Source organism: Rhinopithecus roxellana, chromosome 10 (genome assembly GCF_007565055.1).
Source record: "Rhinopithecus roxellana isolate Shanxi Qingling chromosome 10, ASM756505v1, whole genome shotgun sequence".
Lineage (NCBI taxonomy): Eukaryota > Metazoa > Chordata > Mammalia > Primates > Cercopithecidae > Rhinopithecus > Rhinopithecus roxellana.
This window is the reverse complement of record NC_044558.1, coordinates 134904181-134927672: the sequence shown is the minus strand read 5'-3', so window position 1 is coordinate 134927672 and position 23492 is coordinate 134904181. Positions and strand designations below refer to the sequence as shown.

At 41.4% G+C, this 23492-nt stretch overlaps 1 protein-coding gene across 1 annotated transcript in view; it reads right to left on the bottom strand.

The window, feature by feature from the left end:
• SMCO2 (single-pass membrane protein with coiled-coil domains 2) overlaps positions 1-23492 on the bottom strand; it is an 80382-nt gene that overhangs the window by 32776 nt on the left and 24114 nt on the right. Inside the window, 1 exon segment of the mRNA XM_010379867.2 lies at positions 628-771. Coding sequence (XP_010378169.2) covers positions 628-761 — 134 coding nt within the window. The 5' untranslated portion in view covers positions 762-771.

Below are 23492 nucleotides of genomic sequence, written 5' to 3'. Positions count from 1 at the left end.
AATGAATAAATATTGCTTATATGAAAAAAAATTAAATGAAAAACTGCCCAAAGTTGACAAATGCATATGCTACTATCTTCAATAAATTATAAATGCATTTAAGAACATCTTTGATATCATGATAGCTTTCTTGCCACATGAGGGATTCTTGGAAAATCTTTTACCTTAAGAATGTTTTTCTAGTTAAAAAGGTTGTTAATCATAGCTAAATTAGTATGCATTTTTTAACATGTACTGGCAAATGTAAATATGTGTTTATACCACTGTTTGTACTCCCTCTATGCCAGAAAGTATTTTACATGGCTTAGATCTTTAGCAGGTGAAGATAATGAAGCCACAAAACAATCCACATGTTTTCCCAAATTGAGATTAGAGTCTAAAAAACTTTTTTTTTAATGGGTATCTACCCAGTTTATGATTGTGGGCCCCTTTAGCTTCTCATAAGGCCCCTTTAGCTACTCATATTACTAGAGTAAATATTCATGAGATTAAAATTAGATAAATTATAGGGAAGACTGTCAACCTAGACTCTGAACCTGGAAATCCCATTATTTTCATACCACTGGCCCAAGGATGTCTGCAGTTGGGACCCTAGAAACTGCTTCTGCAAGCTCAGTTCTGACTTACTCCTGCATTACACCTTTAGTCACATTGAGCTTTTGGAAAAAGCCATTGTTTTTCTCAGTCAGCTCTTGTTCCTGGCAGTCCATCTTCATCTGCAGAGACATCTCCTTATTTAGATTTGTGGGTGTGAGAGCCATTTCTTCGGCACTGTAAGGACAATAACGACAAGAGGGATTTTATGGCAGAACAGGGAACCACATCCTCTTCACTGACACCAGGCTGACTTCTTCCTCAGGGCATTTGGCTTTAATTCCTCCCCTCCCAAACTGGCTGTTCATTGTAAGGGACCCTAGGCAAGCTCTTAGATTTCTCAAGTATATATAAGAAAATCCTGCATGGCTGTCTCCAAGGACACACCTCTAGAGAGGTGTCTTCGCTGGTAAATGTGCGTTTTGAATGCTCGAAGGAGAATACTATAGAGGAATATATAATAACCAGCCTGGAAGAATGGGAACTTTCATTTTTATAATCTCTTTCTGATTATATAATAATATGCATATTGTAAAAAGTAAAAAGGGCAAAAGAAGAAAGTAAAATCGTTGGTACTTCAGAAATAACCAGAGATAACCCGAGAGACATCCAGACTTAACTACTGTTAACATTTTAGTACATTTTATTTCTGCTTCTAAATTTGGGGTTCATTTTATTCCTTTCCCATTGTTGACAACTAGGTTATTTCTAATTGCTTAGTAGTATAAATAATGCAATAATGATTATCTTCATTTAGTAATTTTCAGTGCATGTCTAATTAGTTAAGATACTTCCTTAGAGGTGGAATTACTGGTTCAAAGGGATTTGAACCGATTTTTAATGATTTAGACAAATATTCCCAAATTTCTTTCCTAAAGGTTTAACTAATATACACCGGCATCAGCTGTGTGTAGGAACAGGAACCTTCATTCCAGTCTGATAGGTGAGTGTTCGCTGAAGAGCAGAGAAGTGAATTGTTGGAGTACTTAAGTAGTGTGAAAAATAACAGGGAAAGGAAACAGGAAAGAAGGTAGAGATGTGTGAGATAGGCTCTGGGAGGCTCATAGAAAAAGCTATAGGGAAAGGATAGATGCAAAACGTAACTCCTAGTTATAGGCAGAAATCAGAAGGGTGTGTCCAGGCCAAACAAGAAGAAACCTTCTCTTCTGTATATTCAAGTGAGTGGTAACAGTAGATTGGCCTAGAACTAGAGGGTGGCCTGGCTCCCAGCACCCTGAGGGAAAAGAGGGGATGACAGACTCATGGGAAGAGAAGGACTTTTTCTGTAAGGGTGATTTATGGCAGGGACCAGCAACGGGGAGGAAGAACCAGGGAGAAGGGATGCCCTGGGAATCACAGAGATGTTAAAACCATTTGCACAAACAATGGCTTGGTTGATCATTCTGTGCCAGAATTGAGCTTTGTTCTTGACCTGTGTGGTATAAAGGGGGCCCCTGTGAAAGAGAAGCATCAGGAAAGAACTAGAACCTTTGACGTGTGATGGCGCCATGCTTTTTAACTTTGAATGTGATAAAAAATAAACCTTTGATCTCCCTCAGAAAGGTCACTATGGCCTGCCAATTTCATCACAGCCCCTATCTGGACAGTTTTGTCTGTTTCCTGAGGGTGTTAAGCATTACAAAGGCAATTCCAAGCTCTGAAAAGTGAACAGACACTGAGATCTACCTCAAACTTTACTGTTTTTCTGGTCCAAAAAATAGAACCATAAAAATAACAACATTTCCTTATTCTGATAACTCTCTATCATCTCAATGGCTCCCCCAAGAGTGATTTCAAAGAAAACATGGTCAATTCAGGCACCTACCCAAATTCTGCCTCCATACATTCTCTCACATTTTACATAACAATTACAATCCTAACAATGGCTTATGTCTGTGCAGCCCCTAACAGATTACGAAGTGCCTTTCACATATTTTCTCATTCAGTTCCCACAACAACAGTGAACAGAGGGTATTATTCCCATTTTATGTGTGTATTAATGGAGCCTATGGGAGATGATGTGATTTACTTACAATCAGATATAAGAAGTAAAGCCAGGACTCAGAGCTTCCACGTCCTCACAGCTACTGATAAAAAGACTTTCCCCACCTCCCACCTCCAAAGATGATCTAGACCAGGGCTCTCCAATAGAACTTTCTGTGTTGATGAAAATGTTCTCTACACTGTTCGATACAGTAGCTACTAGCCACATATTTCTATTGAGTACTTGAAATGTGGCCAATGCAACTGAGGAACTGAATTTACAGCCACATGTGCCCAATGACTACCATATTGGACAACTCAGAATTTTCTAGAGCAACGATCATCAAACTATGGCCTGCAGGCCAAATCCAGCCTGCCACCTGTTTCTAGAAATGACATTTTATTGCAACACAGCCGCACCCATTCCTTTACAAATTGTCTATGACTGCTTTTGCACTGCAATGACAGGATTGAATGGCTGCAAGAGAAATCATTTGGCATAGAAAGGCTAAATGTTTACTATCTTGCCCTTTACAGAAGAAGCATGCCTACCTCTGGTCTAGATTATCACCTTCTTCTATGATCTTGAGTGTTTGCTACAATCCATCAGTCGAATGCAGTAAATAAGAGCTTAAATTTTGGAGAGTCAACCTGAGTTCATAATCTAGCATCAACACTTCACAGCTGGGCCTTATGTTATTGTGTGGGGGCCTCACCTTTTCCTCTGTAGAATGGGGCTAACAATAGTAACACCAATATTATTAGAGATGTGAGGAGTAAACTTGTGCTTAACATGGCATCAGGTAAATAGCAAACACTTGCCAATGTTATCGATTTATTTATTAAAATAAAAGCAGTGGAAATAGGAGCATTAGCAAGGTTTCACTTCAAATAACAAAGTAATAAAAATAATGCTTACACACATGCAGCACTTTCAGTTCATAAGTCACTTTCACTAAGTTGTTTCCTCTGACCCTCACAATTACCCTGTGGTTAGCCAACCATGGCACCTCTTGTCATCTCTATTTTATCAGAGGAAGAAACTGAAACACAGAGATGACCTGGGACTTGTCCAAAGTTTTATTGCTAGAAAATGGTAGAATCAGCATGAAAAGCTGCAAATTCTGACTCTAAGTTTTGCAATCATCCTACTATTACACATCAAGTCTATGCCTAATATGTCTTAATGGGTTGGCTAACAGCCGTCTTACCTCACAAACAATCCATCTTTTGAAGCTAATGTTTGACTAGTTACATAGTGCAAGTCCTTTGTGCTCAAAGTGTGGTCTGCAAGCCAGCAGCCTCAGCGCTTCCCGGGAGCTTGCCAAACACGCAGCTACTAGGTCCTCCTATCCAGACTCATTGAACCAATGTCTGCCTTTTAGCAAGATTTCAGGTAATTCATACACATAGGAAAGTTGGGAGTTACTAATACTCTAGACCTTTTAAAATAGACTCCCTCTTCTCCCTACGCCCTATGTCTTCATTCCTGTATGTTTACCCCATTGGCTTTCTAGGATTGTTTGGTACAACTGGAGTGAATATCTCCTCCTTCCCCCATATCCTATAAAAACCTTTAAATTACACATTCAGAGAAGCATAAGTTTCAGTTACAAGGAACAATCAACTATTTTAAAAGATGGTTGATGAAGTCGCTAACTTACATTGTGAGGGGATTTCTTCAGGCCTGACCACCCAGATCACCCTCTTCAGTTCCTGCTACCTGGACAATTTGGGATCTCAGAAATTTGTCAAAGCCATGGTACTAATAATCAGGGATCTGATGTCACTACAGGCTCCTGACAAGGTCATAATGAGATGGTATGCTGTGGAATAGTATATACCTGGAGATAGCTTTGCTCTTGCCAATTTGGTAATCCCAAACATCTATGAGTCCAATGGAATAGACTAGCAACCGTCAGGTTTTCTTGTTTCAGTGGTGCCAGAGCCTCCTTTCCTCAGCACCAAAGGCAGACAGGAAGCCATCTGAGTGGTAAACACCAAGGCATGTAAGTGTGCAGCTGGACTTTCTTTCCCTTTATGACATTTCACTTGGAATGCAGAGCCTGTAACCCCCTCTCACAAGATTCTAGGTGTGCAGTGCTCTCCTGACTGGCTTGTACCTTGCCCTTCTAGCCTGCCTCTCGGCCTCCTCACTTCTCTTGCTAACTCTGGAAACTAAGTCCTTCTTCCACCCCAGCCCCTCTGTCCATCCATCTCCTGGCCTCTGATATGGTGTTCTGGGATGCTCTTCCAACCTCAGCTTCTTCCCCCACATCTGCTTCTTTCATCTCTCACCTGAACCGAACATCTGGCTTTCCCACAGAGGCTCAAAGACCGACAATGAAGGAAGGACATGTCTTCTTCTACTCATTCCTCACTCACTCAGCAGTAATGAGCAAGCATTTAATCTCCTTTTTTTTTTTTTTTTTTTTTTGAGTCAGACTCCTGCTCTGTCTCCCAGGCTGGAGTGCAGAGTCACAATCTCAGCTCACTGCAACCTCCACTTCCAGGGTTCAAGTGATTCTCCTGCCTCAGCCTCCTGAATAGCTGGAATTACATGCATGCTTGGCTAATTTTTGTATTTTTAGTAGAGATGGGGTTCCACCATATTGGCTGGGCTGGTCTCGAACTCCTGACCTCAAGGGATCCACCCATCTTGGCCTCCCAAAATGCTAGGATTACAGGCGTGAGCCACTACACTGGGCCCAAGCATTTGATCTTCTTGCAAACCAGGGATGCTCCTACTTTATACCTCTGTGACCTCATCTCCTTTGAAATCCATACTTCCTCTTATTATCACACTTTTATAACATACCTTCACCTTCTTCCAGGACTTCAGTGCCAGGTTCACATTTCCCTCTCTACCACATCATCTCTCATTATTCTTAGTGAACTCAGCACCCATGGAAAGGGCCTAACAGTCTGACCTTCCAATTCCTAAGCCCCTGCTCTTAAGACATTCCTCTTCACCTATCAAAAACATTTAGCACCATGGAGATAAAATACAGAACAGTTCTTAAAAATATCAACTTTAGAATCACATCAGTGTTTGAAACCTGGTTTTGCCATTTATTAGCTTTTTGGTTTGGGTCAAAATTTAATCTCTTTGTCTGAAAAATTGGTTTACTAAGATCTACCTAACTGGCTTGTTGAGAAGTTAAAGGCACCAGGTGAGGAAGGAGTTTCGGGTAGAGTGGCTGACACACAGTAGGTACTCAAAAAATTTTGTCAAAGGAATGGAATGAATGCATACATGGTAGGCATGATTTTTTTTATGGCAATATTTTAGGTCTCGTAATCACCCTGAGTATTTCTTCAGCCAAAAGCTCAAGTTCAGATGTGTCACCTTTCTTCTTACGGTATGTACTGCACGCCCTACCTAGTTAGGAACCAGACTCCATCAACAGCCCTCCCCCAGTGCCTGCTGGGCTAGGATCCAGCCTTCAGTCCCCTCCTTACACCATGACTATGCTCCTACCTTTGGTTGTTCTAGGCGACCTTACATTTCTTTAGGAAAAAATCACAAAATTCTTATGACTAGTTCCATCACAAAATAATAACAATAATAGTAATAGCTACTACTTGCTGAGTGATTACAAATGTGCCAGGCAGTCTTCCAAGTGTTTTACATATATTACCTAATTTAATGCTTACCACCTTTGAAAAGGAAGGGATCTTGGACTTAAACCCAAATCCAGTTAGTCTGGCTCCAGGGGCCATGCCCTAAAGCACCACTGTATAGAACACACTTCACACACTGGGTTCTCACAGTTACTCAGCCAAACTCTTCTCTTTCTTTCTTTCTTTCTTTTTTTTTTTTTTTGACAGGGTCTCGTTCTGTTGCCCAGGTTGGAGTTCAGTGGCACAATCATGGCTCTTTGCAGGTTCAACCTCCTGGGCTCAAGTCATCCTCCCACCTCAGCCTCCCGAGTAGCTGGGACTACAGGCATGCACCACCACACCTGGCTAACTTTTGTATCTTTTTGTTTTTTGTACAGACAGGTTCTCACCATGTTGCCCAGGCTTGTCTCGAACTCCTAGGCTCAAGCAATCCTCCTGCCTTGGCCTCCCAAAGAGCCAGGATTATAGAGATGAGTCACCACGCCTGGCCTCTTCTGTGTCTCTGGTTGACTCCAAAATATATGGGTCCCAACAGCTGGTTTTTGTCTTCCTCAGCTCCTTCCCACTCTGCCAGCTCCCTCTGTGGGCGGTGACCTTGCCTCTGCCTTACTGCACTGATCAAGGCCAGCTGATGAGAATCTTCTCTCCACTGACAACTCCTGTGTGTAGCCTCTTTTCCATTCAAAATATTCCCGCGTTTTCCTTCATCATCTCCCACTCCCCTTCTATCTCAGAGAAAGCACATGTCCACTCTCTTTCCTAAGGCTCCCTTCATTCAGACCCTTGTTGTTTTTTGGGGATTCTATTCCATTAATTCTAAATGCTGTTTGCAATTTCAAAACCCCTTTTTGAGTGCCCGTGCTGGCATTCTGCTGGGAGCTCCCAATTTCTTTGAGGAAACAGATGTATAAGTATACTTCTGACATCCTCAGGCTCTGCCTCTGCACTGTTGCTTTGCTTCTGTATGCAAACCTGCTTCTGTTTTCTCTCTTTTAGGAAAAAATAATTTCTTCACTCTGTATTTGAGCTGCCATCTTCTCTCTCTCTTTCTTTTTAATAAAGATTTCTAAGAATTTCTCATGACACGTTACTCATTACGTATTCATATTTTAACTGCCTGTGGTATGGCTTGTTGATTGCAAGGGATTTTTGTTGTTTTTTGCTTATTTTCACAGTTTGAGAGCTTTCAGTCATCTAATTTCCCTGGTGGGGTGGGAACAGTGCATTTGTTTCTTACACTTATTTGACCCCAGAGCCTTTTCTGTGCTCAAAGCACTGTGTTTCATGGATTGTGCTTTGGGAAACCCTTTTTAAAGATTATGGAGAAGCCCGGCATGGTGGCTGACGCCTGTAATCCCAGCACTTTGAGAGGCTGAGGTGGGCGGATCACTTGAGGTCAGGAGTTCGAGATCAGCGTGGCCAACATGGTGAAACCCTGTCTCTACTAAAAACACACAAAAATTAGCTGGACGTGGTGGCAAGCACCTGTAATCCCAGCTACTCCAGAAGCTGAGGCAGGAGAATTGCTTGAACCCGGGAGGCAGAGGTTGCAGTGAGCCGAGATCGCCACTGCACTCCAGCCTGGGCAACGCAAGCGAGACTCCGTCTCAATAAATAAATAAATAAATAAATAAATAAATAAATAAATAAGTAAATAAAAATTATAGAGAATGTAAGTGAAGTTTCCAGCCTACAGGAAGAATCACAAACACCAGCACCCACAATCACAGGGCATCCCCATAGTTGCATCTTGGATCTCATGACCCTGACCTTGACAGCTTTCCTGAACCACCTCTTCTCATCCAGTGTTGTAACCTCTTGGTGCTGCAGAAACAGACTTCCTCCCAGGCCGGCAGCTGGGTCTAACCCCAACACCTGCTCCACTCCAGTCGGAGGGATGGTGTAGTCCCAGCTTGTCCCACCTGCCAGCCACCAGGCCACCCCCTGCCCAATGAATCCTGAGACACGACACTTAAGAAGGGTGTGGGATCCCAGAGAAAACCATAAGCCCAGAGATTTCAGGAAATAAACTTAGAGGGGAGTAAATATGTGTTGATTTATATTCTCACAGAAATCTAAACCTTTTAATGAGCACCTTTCCCTGGAGGGGTTTGTAATATTTTAATTTACTCTCAATTATTGTTGTGAAACTAGTAGTTAAGTAGGCTACTCTGGTTTGAATGTGCGTCTCTTTAAACTGTGCCAGGACAGACAGATATCTGCACGCTACTGAATGCCTCCGAGCTTCCCTTCCCTCACCAACAAAATAGGCAAACAATAGCTACCTTGCAGCTTACTGTAGGCATGCAGTGGCTTAATTGTACATAAAGCTCCTGGAACACAGTAGGCATTAAAAAGAGAAGTGATAGTCTGGAGGAGTCAAATACATAAAACCTCAGGCGGCAAAGATTTTGACCTCCACGAGAAAGGGAATATTATTCATTTTACATCTGGGAAGTCCCTGGCTTCTAGCCCTTTAGTAAAATGATAAAATCACTGTTTTTAAGGAAATTGAGTTCAAAGAAAGAGAAAGAAAGGGAGTAAGGGGGAGGGCGAGAAACTGTGTCATTTCCTATGATAGTAAAGAAAGTTCTTGGAAGCTGAAACTCTCCCATTAGACTCTAAGCAAGAGTGATGTGGGAGCTGAAACTACAGAAATTGTTAGCACGTCGAATGAACGAGATTAGGGCAGGTAGTGCCTACAGGGCTTCATAGATATTTAGGAAAAAAACATCATTGTGAAGCCCCCTTATGTGGTGGTAATAGCAACCTCATCTCTATTATCAAATACTCATCAGTTGCAAATCTAAGGCTTTGTGCTAAGTGAGGCAGGGAATAAAAGGATGTCCAAACAGTCTTTAACTTCAGTTTAGATAAAACAACAGCAGTTAGTACACGTTGATTGCAAGTAATGGCATATGTAAGTGCTACAGGATTGTAGAGAAAGAATTACGGAAACAATGCCTACAGAAGGGTAGCGTGGCTTTTCTAATACTTTCTAAGAGTTTCACGCAGTAAAAGGGACCTGAATCAAATAGTGTTCTGATTAATGAAGAATAGGGAAGAAAGCTTTCCAGGGAAAGGGAGCTTTCTGAAACGTCAAGGTAAGGGATTTAAATGTATATAGAAGTTGATGCAAAGAAAGTTTGTCTGACAAATTGTATTGTATAAAAGTAATTGTAATTCAATGAATGTTTTAACCAATTAAACAGAATAGAAGGCAATGGTGGAAGACACATTTATATAAATAAATATTCATCATCATATCTATACAGCCAACTCTCCTTATCTGCGGGATCCAAAATATTTTTAAACATTATCCTAAGCGAACTAACACAGAAACAGAAAACCAAATACTGCATGCTCTTACTTGTAAGTGGGAGCTAAACATTGAGTACACATGAACACAAAGGAGGGAACAGACACTGGGGCCGACTTGAAGGTGGAGGTTGGAGGAGGGTGAGGATTGAAAAACTACCTATTGACTGCTATGCTTATTACCTCAGTGATGAAATAATCTGTACACCAAACCCTGTGACATGCAATTTACCTGCATAACAAACCTGCACATGCACTCCTGAACCTAAAAGCTAAAAAAAACCTTAAAAAATATAAAATAACAATACGACAATAAAATAATAGAAGTTTAAAAACAATATTTACATAGCGTTTACATTGTCTTAGGTATTAGAAGTAATCTAGAACTGATTTAAAGTATACATAGGAGGATGTGCATAGGTTCTATGCAAATATTACACCACTTTATATCAGGCACGTGAACATGGGGGGGTGGTTCCTGGATTTCAGAAAGGAGGAAAGAAAAGGGAAAAAGACAGGAAGGCAGACAAGCCCACTGGCAGGAAGGAGTTAGCGAGGACTTCTGTGCCAGGACTGACTTGGTCTATCATGCCCTTGCACAGAAACTGTGTCTTCCTTTCTAAAACCTGGCTTGAAATTGATGTCAGGACATGGTTTCTGGGCTGTTGGGAAAGGAAGCAGTGGTTTCTGGGCACTGGTGTGGGTTTTCCAAGACAAGCCCCTGACTCTCATTTCTTTTCCTTTGCGTAACCAGAGCTAAGGCTTTTGTAGAATAGTTGAACCTTGAATAACATGGGTTTGAACTGTGAGAGTCCACTTATATGAGGGTTTTTGAAAATAAAAGTTACCCCGAGCGTGCCTGCCTCTCCTGTCTTCGCTTCCACGTCCTCTGCCTCTTCTGCCTCTGCCACCCCTGAGACAGCAAGACCAACCCCCGGCTTCTCATCCTCCTCAGTTTACTCAACGTGACGATGACAAGGATGAAGATCTTCATGAATCACCTTTATGATTCACTTCCACTGAATGCATAGCAAATATGTTTTCTCTTCCTTATGATTTTCTTTATAATATTTTCTTTTCACTAGCTTACTTTATTGTAAAAATATGGTATATAATAAAAATACCATACAAAATCTGTATTAATTTACTGATTATGTAATTGATAAGTCTTCTGGTCTACAGTAGGCTATTAGTAATTAAGTTTTGGGGAGTCAAAAGTCATACATGGATTTTTGACTGTGTGTGGGGGGGTTGGTGCCCCTAACCCTGGCATTGTGCAAGGGTCAACTCTATTAAGTACCAATAACTGTCCTGAACACCTTGCATGTATTAACTCATTTAATTCTCAAAATAGTCTCATGTGGTTGGTATCATTGTCTCCATTTTACAGATAAAGATGGTCTCACAGAAAAGTCACGCAGCTGGGAAGTGGTAATACATGCTACATGTGATTTAGATCTAATTTTAAAAATAGTTAAAATTAATTTTAGATTTGTGATATTTAATTTAAAGGCAGATGCAAGCTTGTGATAAGTTTATGCTATTTACTTGCCAATATGTATTCTCCCCTTTTGCTGTCATAACCGACTCCTGAGGTTTTAGCCCAATACGTGTCTGCACAGAATAAAAACCACATTTTCCTGCCTCTTTTTCATTTCCAGGTGACTAAATTCTGGACAATGTGAGTTAGGCTGAAGTGTCATGTGCGACTCAAACTGAGAGGCATGCCCTTCGTTCCCCCTCTCCTCCTCACTGGTGGGGATGTGAGGGTATGAGTATGATGGCTTCAGCAGCTATTTTGGGCAATGAGGAAGCCCACACCCTAATGATACCCCACTGGGACAGGAGAGCAGACAGCTGAAAGAATCATGTTCCCTGTCCAAACCATGAATATCTATCTATCTATTTATTTATTTATTTAAACTTTTATTTTTGGTTCTGGGGTACATGTGCAGATTTGTTATATAGGTAAATTGTGTGTCACAGAGGTTGTGTGTACAGGCTATTTTGTCACCCAGGTAATAAGCATAGTACCTGATAGGTAGTTTTTGATCCCCACCTTCTTCCCATACTGCACCCTGAAGTAATTCCCAGTGTCTGTTGTTCCCCTGTTTGTATCCATATGTACTCAATGTTTAGCTCCCACTTGTAAGTGAGAACATGTGGTATTTGGTTGTCTGTTTCTGTGTTAGTTTGCATAGGATAATGGCCTCCAGCTCCAACTCTTTCAGCTCCATCCAAGTTGCTGCAAAGGAATGGTCTTGTTCTTTGTTATGGCTGTGTAGTAGTCTGTGGTACATATATATCACATATTCTTTATCCAGTCTACCATTCAAATCAGGATTTTTTTTTTTTTTTTTTTTTTTTTTTTTTTTTTTTTTTTTGAGACAGAATCTTGCTCTGTCACCCAGGCTGGAGTGCAATGATGCAATCTCAGCTCACTGCAACCTCTTCCTCCTGGGTTCGAGAGATTCTCCTGCCTCAGTCTCCCAAGTAGCTGGGACTACAGGTGCACACCATCACGCCCAGCTAATTTTTGTATTTTTAGTAGAGACGGGGTTTCACCATGCTGGCCAGGCTGGTCTGGAACTCCTGACCTCAGGTGATCCGCCCACCTTGGCCTCCCGAAGTGCTGGGATTAGAGGCGTGACCCACTGTGCCAGGCCAGGAATTTTTATATAGAAGAATAAAACCTTATCTTTAAGCCATGTTAATTAGGTGTGCCTATCACTCACAAAAATCTAATATAGATAATATTAAATTTAATTGTCGACATTATTTAAACTTTCAAAAAACCTTTATTTCCCCTATTTATAAGTTGACTTATTCCATTTATAAGAATCGCGTAAGTGCTTAGAAAATTTTACTTATGCTTCTAAGTCCCTTCAGGCATTTGAAATGTTTGAGAGGAAAATACATGAAATGTATAAATTTTATTTAAACTCTTTCAGGAAGTTTAATTAACCAGTCGGTAAATGAGGTTAATTGTTTGAGGAATTTAATCTGTTTAATTTATTCATTAATTGAACACTCATTAATCAAAGAATGTGTGAAAGTAATGCTTCCTTTATTTTTAATAAAAATAAATTTATAGAGTACAGACGTGCCTAAGCTAAATTTAGATTAAAAACTAGGTTTTAAAATTTGTAATTTAAATAATTGCATATTAATTTAAGCACAAGCAGATACAATTAGTCTTTTCTGCATACAAAACTTTTTCTCAGACATTTAACAATACAGCTGACAGCAGATGAGAAAAATGGAGACATTGAGGAAGCTGTAAATACGTGAGGAATGAGAAGAAAATTTTAATCTTTCTGCTGGTGCAAAACAAAAAACAATGAGATAGAATACAGATTTTCTCACATTCTTTTTCCAGCTAAAACATCAACCATCCTACCTCCCCTAAGATGAGATAACAAAAAGATACTACATTTTATTTTTAACCAGAAGCACTTGTTACAAAGTTTTAAATTATTAAGTCTTACGTAGATTCTGACTTCACCTGTAGTCTCAGTGACTTTGTACAGAAATCAGGAAGGTGCTTTGAAAGAAACACTGTGCAATGAAAGTGCTATTGGGGTGCTTAGCATTGAATGTTTTCGACTGCAAAGACTTGAGCCCACACGTTGCCTGAAACCTTCAGTCATTCAAAGCTGTGATTTCAAGACCCAGATGCTGACAGCTGCTCAGAATGCTTCTCAGGCAGAGGCTGGGACTTCCAAGACCCCATTCCTGGTTTGGGTGGTAAGTGGTTCTGATACTGTGAAAACTCACAAAAGACTATGTGATAACACCAAGCACGTGAGACTATTTTGAGAATTAAATGAGTTAATATGTGCAAGAGACTTTGTGAATGGGACAAAGAGAACTCAGAGAGTGTCTAATCTGCATAATTTGGGAGCCCCAATGAGAAGTGAAAGTGTAGGGTCTTTTCTTCAAAAATTATTAAGAATGTCAAGACAGTGACAGTAAAATGTTAAATCACATGTGAGGCTCCGGGGATTGCACAGATCTCAGGCTTTCAAAGCTGGTTTGTAATTTGTGTGGCCTGGGGAGCCAGGTCAGGGGAGGGTTGTTAGGCCTGCCACCAACAGGACGAGAAACTGATCGGAGTGGCCAACCTCTGCCCTCTAGACCAGCGATCCCCAACATTTTTGGCACCAGGGGCCAGTTTTGTGAAGGACAATTTTTCCACAGACAGTGGGAGAGATGGTTTTGGGATGAAACTGTTCCAACTCAGATCATCAGGTATTAATTAGATTCTCATAAGGAGCACAACCTAGATCCCTCACATGCACAATTCACAGTAGGGTTTGTGCTGCTATGAGATTAATGCCTCTGCAGATCTGACAGGAGGCTGGGCTCAGTAGCAATGCTCACCTGCCTGCTGCTCATCTCCTGCTGTGCGGCCCAGTTCCTAATAGGTCACCAGTCCTAACTGGTACCTAACAGGGTACCAGTCCGCAGCCTGGGGGTTGGGAACCCCAGCTCTAGACCAGCACTTATGGTAGGTTTTATATATCAGTGGAGTTTCACTTAAAAGTTTGGGGAAAAAAATGATTCTTCTCCTAGGAAAAATAAAAAGGAAGAGAAAACAAAAAGGAAGAAACTGATTTTAATCCTTTTATTTTATACTTTAAATAATTGTTAAAAACCACGTAATAGTCAGGTGGAGTGGTGTACAGCCGTAGTCCCAGCTACTCAGGAGACTGAGGTGGGAGGATCGCTTGAGCCCAGGAGTTTGAGTCCAGCTTGGGCAACATAGCAAGACCCCATTCCTCCCCCTCCGCTGACCAGGTTACACACTAAGAACAGTTTTGGATTATAAGAATTCAAACAGTATAAAAATATAGAGACTTTAAAAATGACAAAACACTTTACTTGCCTTATAATTCCACTTCTCACCCCAGAGGTATCAATATCTTGAAGTGTACTCTTCCCAACGACATTTATCCATTTGTTGATGCAGAGCTATATTCATACAATGTATTTTATATATCCAATACTTCTTCATTATTTTGTTTTTTTGAGATGGAGTTTCACTCTTGTTGCCTAGGCTGGAGTGCAATGGCGCAATCTCGGCTCACTGCAACCTCCACCTCCTGGGTTCAAGCGACTCTCCTGCCTCAGCCTTCCGAGTAGCTGGGATTACAGGCATGCGCCACCATGCCTGGCTAATTTTGTATTTTTAGTAGAGATGGGGTTTTGCCATGTTGGCTAGCCTGGTTTCAAACTCCCAACCTCAGGAGTTTGGGATCCGCCCACCTTGGCTTCCCAAAGTGCTGGGATTACTGGTGTGAGCCACTGCACCTGGCCTCCAATACTTCTTTGTATATAACATTACTGTGATCATGCTGCATGTTCTCTCCTAAAACTTTTTATTTCTTAATATGTCATGGAACATTCCAAGTTAGTCTTATACATCTTCCTCATTCTTTTTAATTATTGCATACTATTTCATAACATAAATTTTCCTAAAGTATATAAGCCATTGATTCCTCCTATTCCTTTTCAATTTTGGGGAGCTGTTACTCCTATTACATACAATGCTACAATGAATGTCCCTGTTTGTGCTTCTTTTTGCACATACAAGACTTTGTTGTTTTGTTTTTGGGGACAGATATCTACAAGTAGATTTGGTGGGGCAAGAGAAACTGAGATGCAAAAAACCTACTCCACAGTGTTTTAATGGTAAAGTTGATCAAAAAGATAATAAGCCTGGTAAACTTATGAACTGTGTTCTTCTGAAAGCAATTTGTGATTTTATACTAAAAGCCCTATAAATGTATCTTATCTTTTGACCCAGAAAATGTGCCTCTAGGGATAATCAGAGATCTTTGTGAAGACACCTCTCTATAAAGATATTCACAGCTATTCTATTTGCAATAGTACTACATATTTTGATAGTTAGAAAGCTTGCACCAATATGCCCACCAGACTGTTAAAATATTAAAAATCTTTCGTTATGAATGATACATAGATGCTGCTTGGAGTGCTTCTCCCAAATGCCCCCACACGCCCACCTCCTGGATCCTCCCATGAAATTAGGCCTTGCCATTCAAACACCAAGGTTAATGCCTGGAACAGTCTGGGGCCTCCAGAACCCAGCTCTGGTCTGACAGCCTGGTCATCCTGAGTGGCGGGTCCAGGCCCTCCTGGATGTTAAATACTTTCTATGTATTTTCAACTTAATTCCTGGAAATAATGTAAAAGTTCAACAATAGGAATTGATTAAAAGAATTATGATAACAGAAGGCCATGCAGCTATTAAAAATGGTGGTCTGCCATGGAATACTATGCAGCCATAAAAAGGATGAGTTCATGTCCTTTGCAGGGACATGGATGAAGCTGGAAACCATCATTCTCAGCAAACTAACACAGGAACAGAAAACCAAACACCACATGTTCTCACTCATAAGTGGAGTGGAACAATGAGAACACATGAGAATATCACACACTGGGGCCTGTTGGGGGGTGGGGGGCTAGGGGAGGGAGAGCATTAGGAGAAATATCTAATGTAGATGACGGGTTGATGGTTGCAGCAAACCACCATGGCACATGTATGCCTATGTAACAAACCTGCATGTTTGCACATGTATCCCAGAACTTAAAGTATAATTTAAAAAAAAGAAATTTGCCAATCCAAAATATAGAAAATAGGAATTAAGCAGTGTTTAATACCATAGAAAAGGCAGGTAAAGAGAATTGCAAAACGTTCACTTGGAAACATTTTAAAACTCCAACCCTATCGCCCATTATCATCCTATAAATAATTGGATGCAGAGGTGTCCTTTTAAAAAAAAAAAAAGGTGCTCTGAAGATATGATTGGAATATATTGCCAAGTGAGGCGAAAAAGCAGTATACAAAACAATATTCATGATGTAATCCCATTGGAAACATATTTATTCATATTGATTCACAAAGAGGACCAGGTATGGTGGCTCACACCTGTAATCTCAGTACTGTGGGAGGATGAAATAAGAAAATCACTTGAGCCCAGGAGTTCGAGAGCAGGCTGGGCAATATAGTGCAGCCTGTCTCTACAAAAAATTTAAAAATAAGCTGGACATGGCGGTGCATGACTGTGGTCCCAGCTACTCGGGAGGCTGAAGTGGGAGGATCACTTGAGCCAGGGAGGTTGAGGCTGTAATGAGCCATGATTGTGCCACTACACTCCAGCCTGGGCGACAGAGTGAGACCTTGTCCCTTTCCCCCCGCAAAAAAAAAAAAAAAAAAAAAAAAAAAAAAGTTTCTTAGGAAAAGGCCAAAAGAAACAAAAATGTCAACAATGGTTTTATCTGGATGATGAGATTATACTTGATTTTTGACACTTGTTCTTGTTGCTTACCTGCAGTTTTCTTTTCTTTTCTTTTTTTTGCAATAAGTTTGGCACGTCTTATAATTAGGAAAACAATGTGTTGCTTTAAAAATAAACTAAAACTAAAGTTAGTTAACAGGAAAAGGCAGCCTTTTTTCTTGATTTGTGCAACATTTGCTGTACTTGCTTGAATTCAGCTCCCTGGGGCAGGGACTAAAGGGTAAGCCAATAAGGCTGACAGAAGCTCAGCAAAAACATCTGGAGGGAGGGAGGCTGGGGATGGAGGGAGGAGAGGCAACCATATCGGCCAGCCTTCTGTCTCCTTTTACTCTTTCCACTTCCTTTTGTTCAGTCAGTTCATTTTGGTGAGGCCGCAGGCATTTTTGAAATTCTGCAGCGTGGGGAGCTGCCAGGATCAGCCTTTCTGTTCTTTCATGTCTGAGCATATGTGACAGTTTTTCAGAGAATATATATAAGGGAACGTTCCATTCTCTAGCTGGGCTTTCATCCAAGGTATAGATTTTCAGAGCTGTGGACACAGCCACTGAAATAGCACTCACATGCCCCAGCACAGGATGGGGCAGCAGCTTTTATCTCAGCAGGCTCTGGTTAGAACGGTCTTTTCATAATGATAAAACTTTGAACAATAGGAAGCGTACCCAAGCCACAAGGAATTCTCTGGACCACATTTGGGGGGCTGACACGGAACATGTCTTTCCATCTAGCTGATTCCTGGAGGAGGTACTCTCATGGCCAGGGATATTGTATGATATGATGGATGCTTGACTCCAGAATTTTACCTGCTTAAGAACTTGCGGCCAATCTACAGGTATGTCTCCCTTTGGCCATTGGGACAGCAACTTGAAATGCTCAGTGAGACCCCCAGGGGGAGTGGGCCATGGACCCTAATGCTCTGAGATTGTTGGCATCAAACAGAACTCCAGAACCATAGACTTCATGGGACAATTTTACAACCATGGGCCTACGAAGAAAGCTCCAATTCACATAGTAGGTGGTTCCTTAGTGATGTGATATCAGAAATGAACCGTCTGAAAAGAGAACCACTATACAATCCAGCAATTCCACTACTGGACATCTCCCCAAAGGAAAGTAAATCAATATATCAAAAAGATACCTGGCTAGGCATAGTGGCTCTTATCTGTAATCCCAGCACTTTGGGAATCTGAGGTGGGAGGACTGCTTGAGCATAAAGGTTCAAGACCAGCCTGGGGAACATAGTCAGATCCTATTCTACAACAGATAAAACATTAGCTGAGTGTGGTGGTGCACACCTATAGTCTCAGTTACTTGGGAGACTGAGGTGGGAAGACTGTTTAAGCCCAAGAGGTCAAGGTTGCAGTAAGCCATGATTATGCCACTGCACTCCAGTCTGGGCAATGGAACAAGACTCTGTTTCAACAAAAACAAAAAGATACCTGGACTCATATGTCTATCGCAGCACTATTCACAATAGCAAAAATACAGAATAAACCTAAGTGTCCATCAGTGGATGATTGGATTAAAAATGTGGTAGAATGTGGAAAGATAGACCATGGAGACTCAGGAGGGTGAAGGAGTGGGAGGGGAGTGGATGATGAGAAATTATTTAACAGGTACAATGTATATTATTCGTTGATGGATACCCTAAAAGCTTGACCATTACACAATCTATGCATGTAATGAAGTTGCACTTGTACAATTTATACAAAATTTATACAAACTCAATTTATACAAAAAAGAAGTGAGCCTTCTTTACCCCCACTTTCCCTAGTATCCACCCTATGACTCTGCAATCCTTCTGATAAAGCTTCATTCCTCAGTATGATTAAAGAACAGGCCCTTACAAAATTGTAAATATCCTTGGAACAGTGTCCTATCAGCTATGATCTCTTAAATATGATTGAATTTAATGCATCCCACTCCTGCCAGTTCACAGATATTCCCTGCCGAGAGGGGTAGATATAAGGTGACTTGAAGAGTGGTAATAACAGGTTCCTATTATGGATTTCACTTCAGGAAGACAGGCCCAGGAGGATTCTAGAAGAGAAGCCAAGAATGAAGGTAGTTGGGACAGGAGTGGCCGTGGAACCAAGAATATGCACAGTTCTCATTATTCCTCACTAATCCTTATTACTCACAGATTGCATATTTGCTAATCCACCTACTAAGTACGATTTATTTGCAACCCCCAAATAAATATGCTTCATGCTGTTGAGGCAGACATGTGCAGAGTGGCAAAAAGTTTGAGTCATACAATGCACGTATTCATTTAAAGTGGACTCCAAGTGTAGTGCTGAGGCACTGTCCAGTGTTCTTAAGCCCAGGAAGGCTGTGAGGTGCTTTGTGGAGAAAATACACGTGTTAGATAAACCTTGTTCAGGCATATGTTATAGTGCTGTTGGCTGTGAACTGGATGTTAATGCAACAACAGTAAATATTGAGCACAGTGTCTTTAAATAGAAACACACATAAAACAAGGCTACATATTGATCATTTGAAAAAAATATGACTAGAGAGGGGACCAGCAGGGGGAGGTTGGGAGAAAGAGAAGAGACAGAAATGGATGACTGTTATAACCCCAATGGGGAGTGCTATCCAGCCCAGGGCCTCCCTCTCCCCCGAACGTCAGGCTGAGGCTCCAAAAGATAATGTCATAAAAGAAAAAAATGTGACTAGAGGCTAGAAAGAGCCTAACCCTATATTTCCCCTGGGAGTAACAGTTTGCATTTGCTAATTCAGGGCTCACAGCGACTACAGAACAGAACTACCACGTATAATGAGAATCAACTGCAATCTGAAATTCTGGACAGAGAACAAATAGTAAATGGCAAACAACTATCTGTAGTGGTAAAATAAATGACAGATATATTTGTATCTTTCTATTATTTACACGAGAAAAGGTGAATGAGAGCCTTGGCTTGGCAATCTGTAAAGTTTATCAAAATCTAGAATTCTTTGGAATAAACCAGTGTCTTGTAAAATTTCTAAAATTTCTCTTTCACTCCCCCAAAGGAATTATTCAGGGCAGCAACCCTTTCCCTGTCAGGATAGCCTCGTTCATGGACACCCCTTTGCAGTACTCACTGTATGAAGCCAATCACACAAAAAGATCAAGAAAACACCACCTAAAAAGATTCAGCCCATTTTACCTTAATAAAGAATTTTTATCACTTAATTTTATCAGACAGGCAAATATTCTTGAAAGTCAATTTCTAAATAGCTATAGGAATAGTTACTTAGAAAAATTCTAGGAACAGTCCTTCACCAACGAGCATTCTTTCTAACATCACCTAGGTAATTGAGGGATTCTCTGTTCCTGGTTTAGATAAAGATTGGCAGCACTGCTCCCTCTGTGGAACTCTAGGCTGTGATCCTCCTCGTGCTGATTTATCAGTCCTGAAGTATGGCTTCCCAGGAGCCGCTGAGGGTAAAATCAATGTTAACTTACATTCACCTTCATCACACCGTTTGCACTGAAGGAACACTCCTAGACTTACTAGTGCTGGATTCTAACAAACTAGGTGAGAAGAAGTCCCAGCTAGTTGATAAAATTCATTTGTAATGAGGACACAGAGGTCCAGTGGAAACTGGGCATCAGAAAAAACAGGCGAGGTCACGTGGTGCTTGTCAGGCAGCCCAGCCTAGTTGGTACGGGTGGGCAGGGAGGGAGGAGGGCCAGAGAAATAGGGTGCCTGCCTCCTTCCCAAGGTAGGGATTGGAAGGCCTGAATCAAGAAAGGAAGGTCAACAGCCTTGAGGAGAATATGTTTCAGTGACCAGGTGTGACCCTCAGAACAGGACAGGCAGCCCGAGGCTCCACAGACCTCTCCCCTGAGAGAGGAGCAGAGCTGAGCCGGGAAGAACGCTGTGTTCCTGCATGTGGCCCACAGAATTCATTCCTCACAGCATTTGATAAGATTGACTTAAGAGGAGACCATTATGATTGGAGTAGAGGTCATGAGCTAAATCTGGCCGATGCATGGACGGAGGTGAGAACGAATAAAGGGAGGCAGCAAAGGCAGGGCTGCCTGCTCGAGTCTTTCAACAGTCCTACAGGAAGGGCTTGGCTAGAGATCTGGACCCATGTAGCCAGGGATTAAAGCCCAAGAAATGGGCTCAGCCCTCCTTTTGGTTCTCCAATGGGGGAAAACTTGCATTGTAAGAGCCTGTCATTGTATTATAGGACAAATGGAAATACCCAGCCAGAGAAACAGAAGTCCAATGTGCCAAGAGGGGAGTGGGACATAATTTGGGTTATCAGTGCATTATTCAATGGATTTATAGTGGATATTTTAACTCCCTCCACCCCCACTTCAAGGGACCAGATGAGAGCTAAATCTGTATAAATCCTTGGGTGTTATCTTTAACTCAATCCAAGGCACAATAGATTTTCAACCATATTTTCTCTGTGCAGAAAAAGTTTCCAAGAAGGAAATGGAGGAGAAGCCTCATTACTCCCTTCTGTCAGTCTCTTACTCTGAACTCTCCATAAGCAGTTTCCTGTGTTTCTCACAATTAATTTTAATAATTTAATTTTTGCTGAGGATTCTGTATCATTGAGAAAGTATGTCAACTTGTTCCTATATGTTTTCAGAAGTATGCAGCGGGTGACAGATTTTGTCCCTTTCACAGATAACGAAAGTAACGAAAGATAACGAAAGTATGAAATGTTTGTTCATTCAAATGTTATTTATCCAAAGATCAGAGCAAGTGTTTGGTTTGGGTGTGGCAGTTCAAAGAAACATCTTGATGACCTTTGCAGCTTATCTAACAACGCCAGCATTATGTTCTCTGTGATCATGGAAGTGGGTGCAGGGGTGGCATGATTTATTATACAACAGTCTTTGGTTTAGCCAGTCTAGCACACTTAGGACCATATAATCAGGTCAAGTTTTCTCATCCACACAAAGCCTGCAGGGTGGCTGAGACCTAGGGTGGCTTTAGTCCTCAACTTTTTGAGCCAACAAACACTTGAGTCTGCAGTGGATGGACAGTTTCCCTCTCCTTGCCTTCTCTTTCTCCTCTTTCAAAGTCCCTTCGTCTTTTATCCCTTTGATTCTGGTTTGACAATTCCATTCGTCTCTCGTTATTTGGCCAACTGGTAGACTATGTGTAGGAGTGGGAGATTGAGGGTTTGAGAGAATCATGTGGTTGGAGAATGAGGGTAGAGGATGAGAGAGTGAACTCCGAATGAATTATCAAAAAGACCATAAGACCTTTCTCAATGCAAATGTTAACCTCCAGCTAGTACATATTAAGCTGATTATTCTGCTTAAAGCTCATTTGTTTACTGCCTCACCTTGAACCACACTATAAAAGGTTCCCTTGTTTACTTTTGTTTGGAACTGGAGAGAGGATTTTAAAAATGTAATCCCAAGGGTCCCAGAGCCTGGCTTAAGGAGCTTAAGGGTCTGCTGGCCCCAGTTTAAGTTTTGTTCTCCTGACACAATGCTGAGAAAGGCATTGATTCCAGCTCAGTTCTCAGGTTTGTTTATTTGGTTTTACTTTTATGCAGTTGGGGGAAAACAGAAAGAAAAATGGCATTAAGCTCAAGTATGGCCACCCTTTCTATTTCAACAAGTAGTATTCTACCCAACTCAGCAAAGATTTGCTGCTTGGGAGAACTAAGGCGGAGGGCATTCTTCTTTATTGTGCCAACTCTGACTTGGCAGATATAGCATTCTGGGTTTACATCTATTACATCACTAATCCTGACAGCAACCCTGTAGGGTTGATATATTTCTCAACTTGATAATATTCTCAACTTAACAATGAGTAACAACTTCTGGGAGGAGGGTGACTTGTTCAGGGTCCTACAGCTAGTAAATGGTAAATCAAGAACTTAACTCCAAAATTCTCTAACCAGAGAGCTAATACTTTATCTACTTGTTTCTAAAAACATGTATTTAATTGATAACTATTTTTGAGCATCTGCTATGTGCCAGGTACTGTGCTGGAGTGGAGAATGCAAGCATGTGTAAAAATACAGTTCCTGTCCCTGCAGAGCTTGTAGGCCACTAGGCTCTGGTCAGGAGCAATGTGTTAAGTGCTAGGGAAGGTTGCGGTGGCAGCACATAGGAGAGGCACCTAGTTGAGTTTCTGGGACTCAGACGTATCAGTCCAGAGAAAGTACATCTACAGGAGCCTGAAAACAGTTTCTCAGATTTTACTGTAAATGTGAATCATTCTAGGATCTTGTTAAAATATGGGTTCTGATTCAGGAGGTCTGGAGTGAGGCCCAAAGTTCTGCTTTTTTTTTTTTTTTTTGAGACAGAGTCTTGCTCTGTCTCCCAGGCCGTGATCACCGCTCACTACAGCCTTGACCTCCTCCCATCTCAGCCTCCCGAGTAGTTGTGACTACAGACGTGGACCACCACGCCTGGCTAAGTTTTTGTATTTTTTGTAGAGACAAGGTTTTGCTGTGTTGCCAGGCTGGTCTCAAGCTCCTGGACTCAAGCGATCCTCCCACCTTGGCCTCCCAAGGTGCTGGGATTACAAGTGTGAGCCACCGCACCTGGCCAATTCTGCATTTCTAACAGGCTCCCAGAAGAGGCTGTTGCAGCTGGTCCATGGATCACGCTGTTAGTAGTAAGGCTCTAAAGAGCAAGAAAGGGTTAGCCAGCTAGAGAGGTGTGTTGGTGGTGAGAGCTTC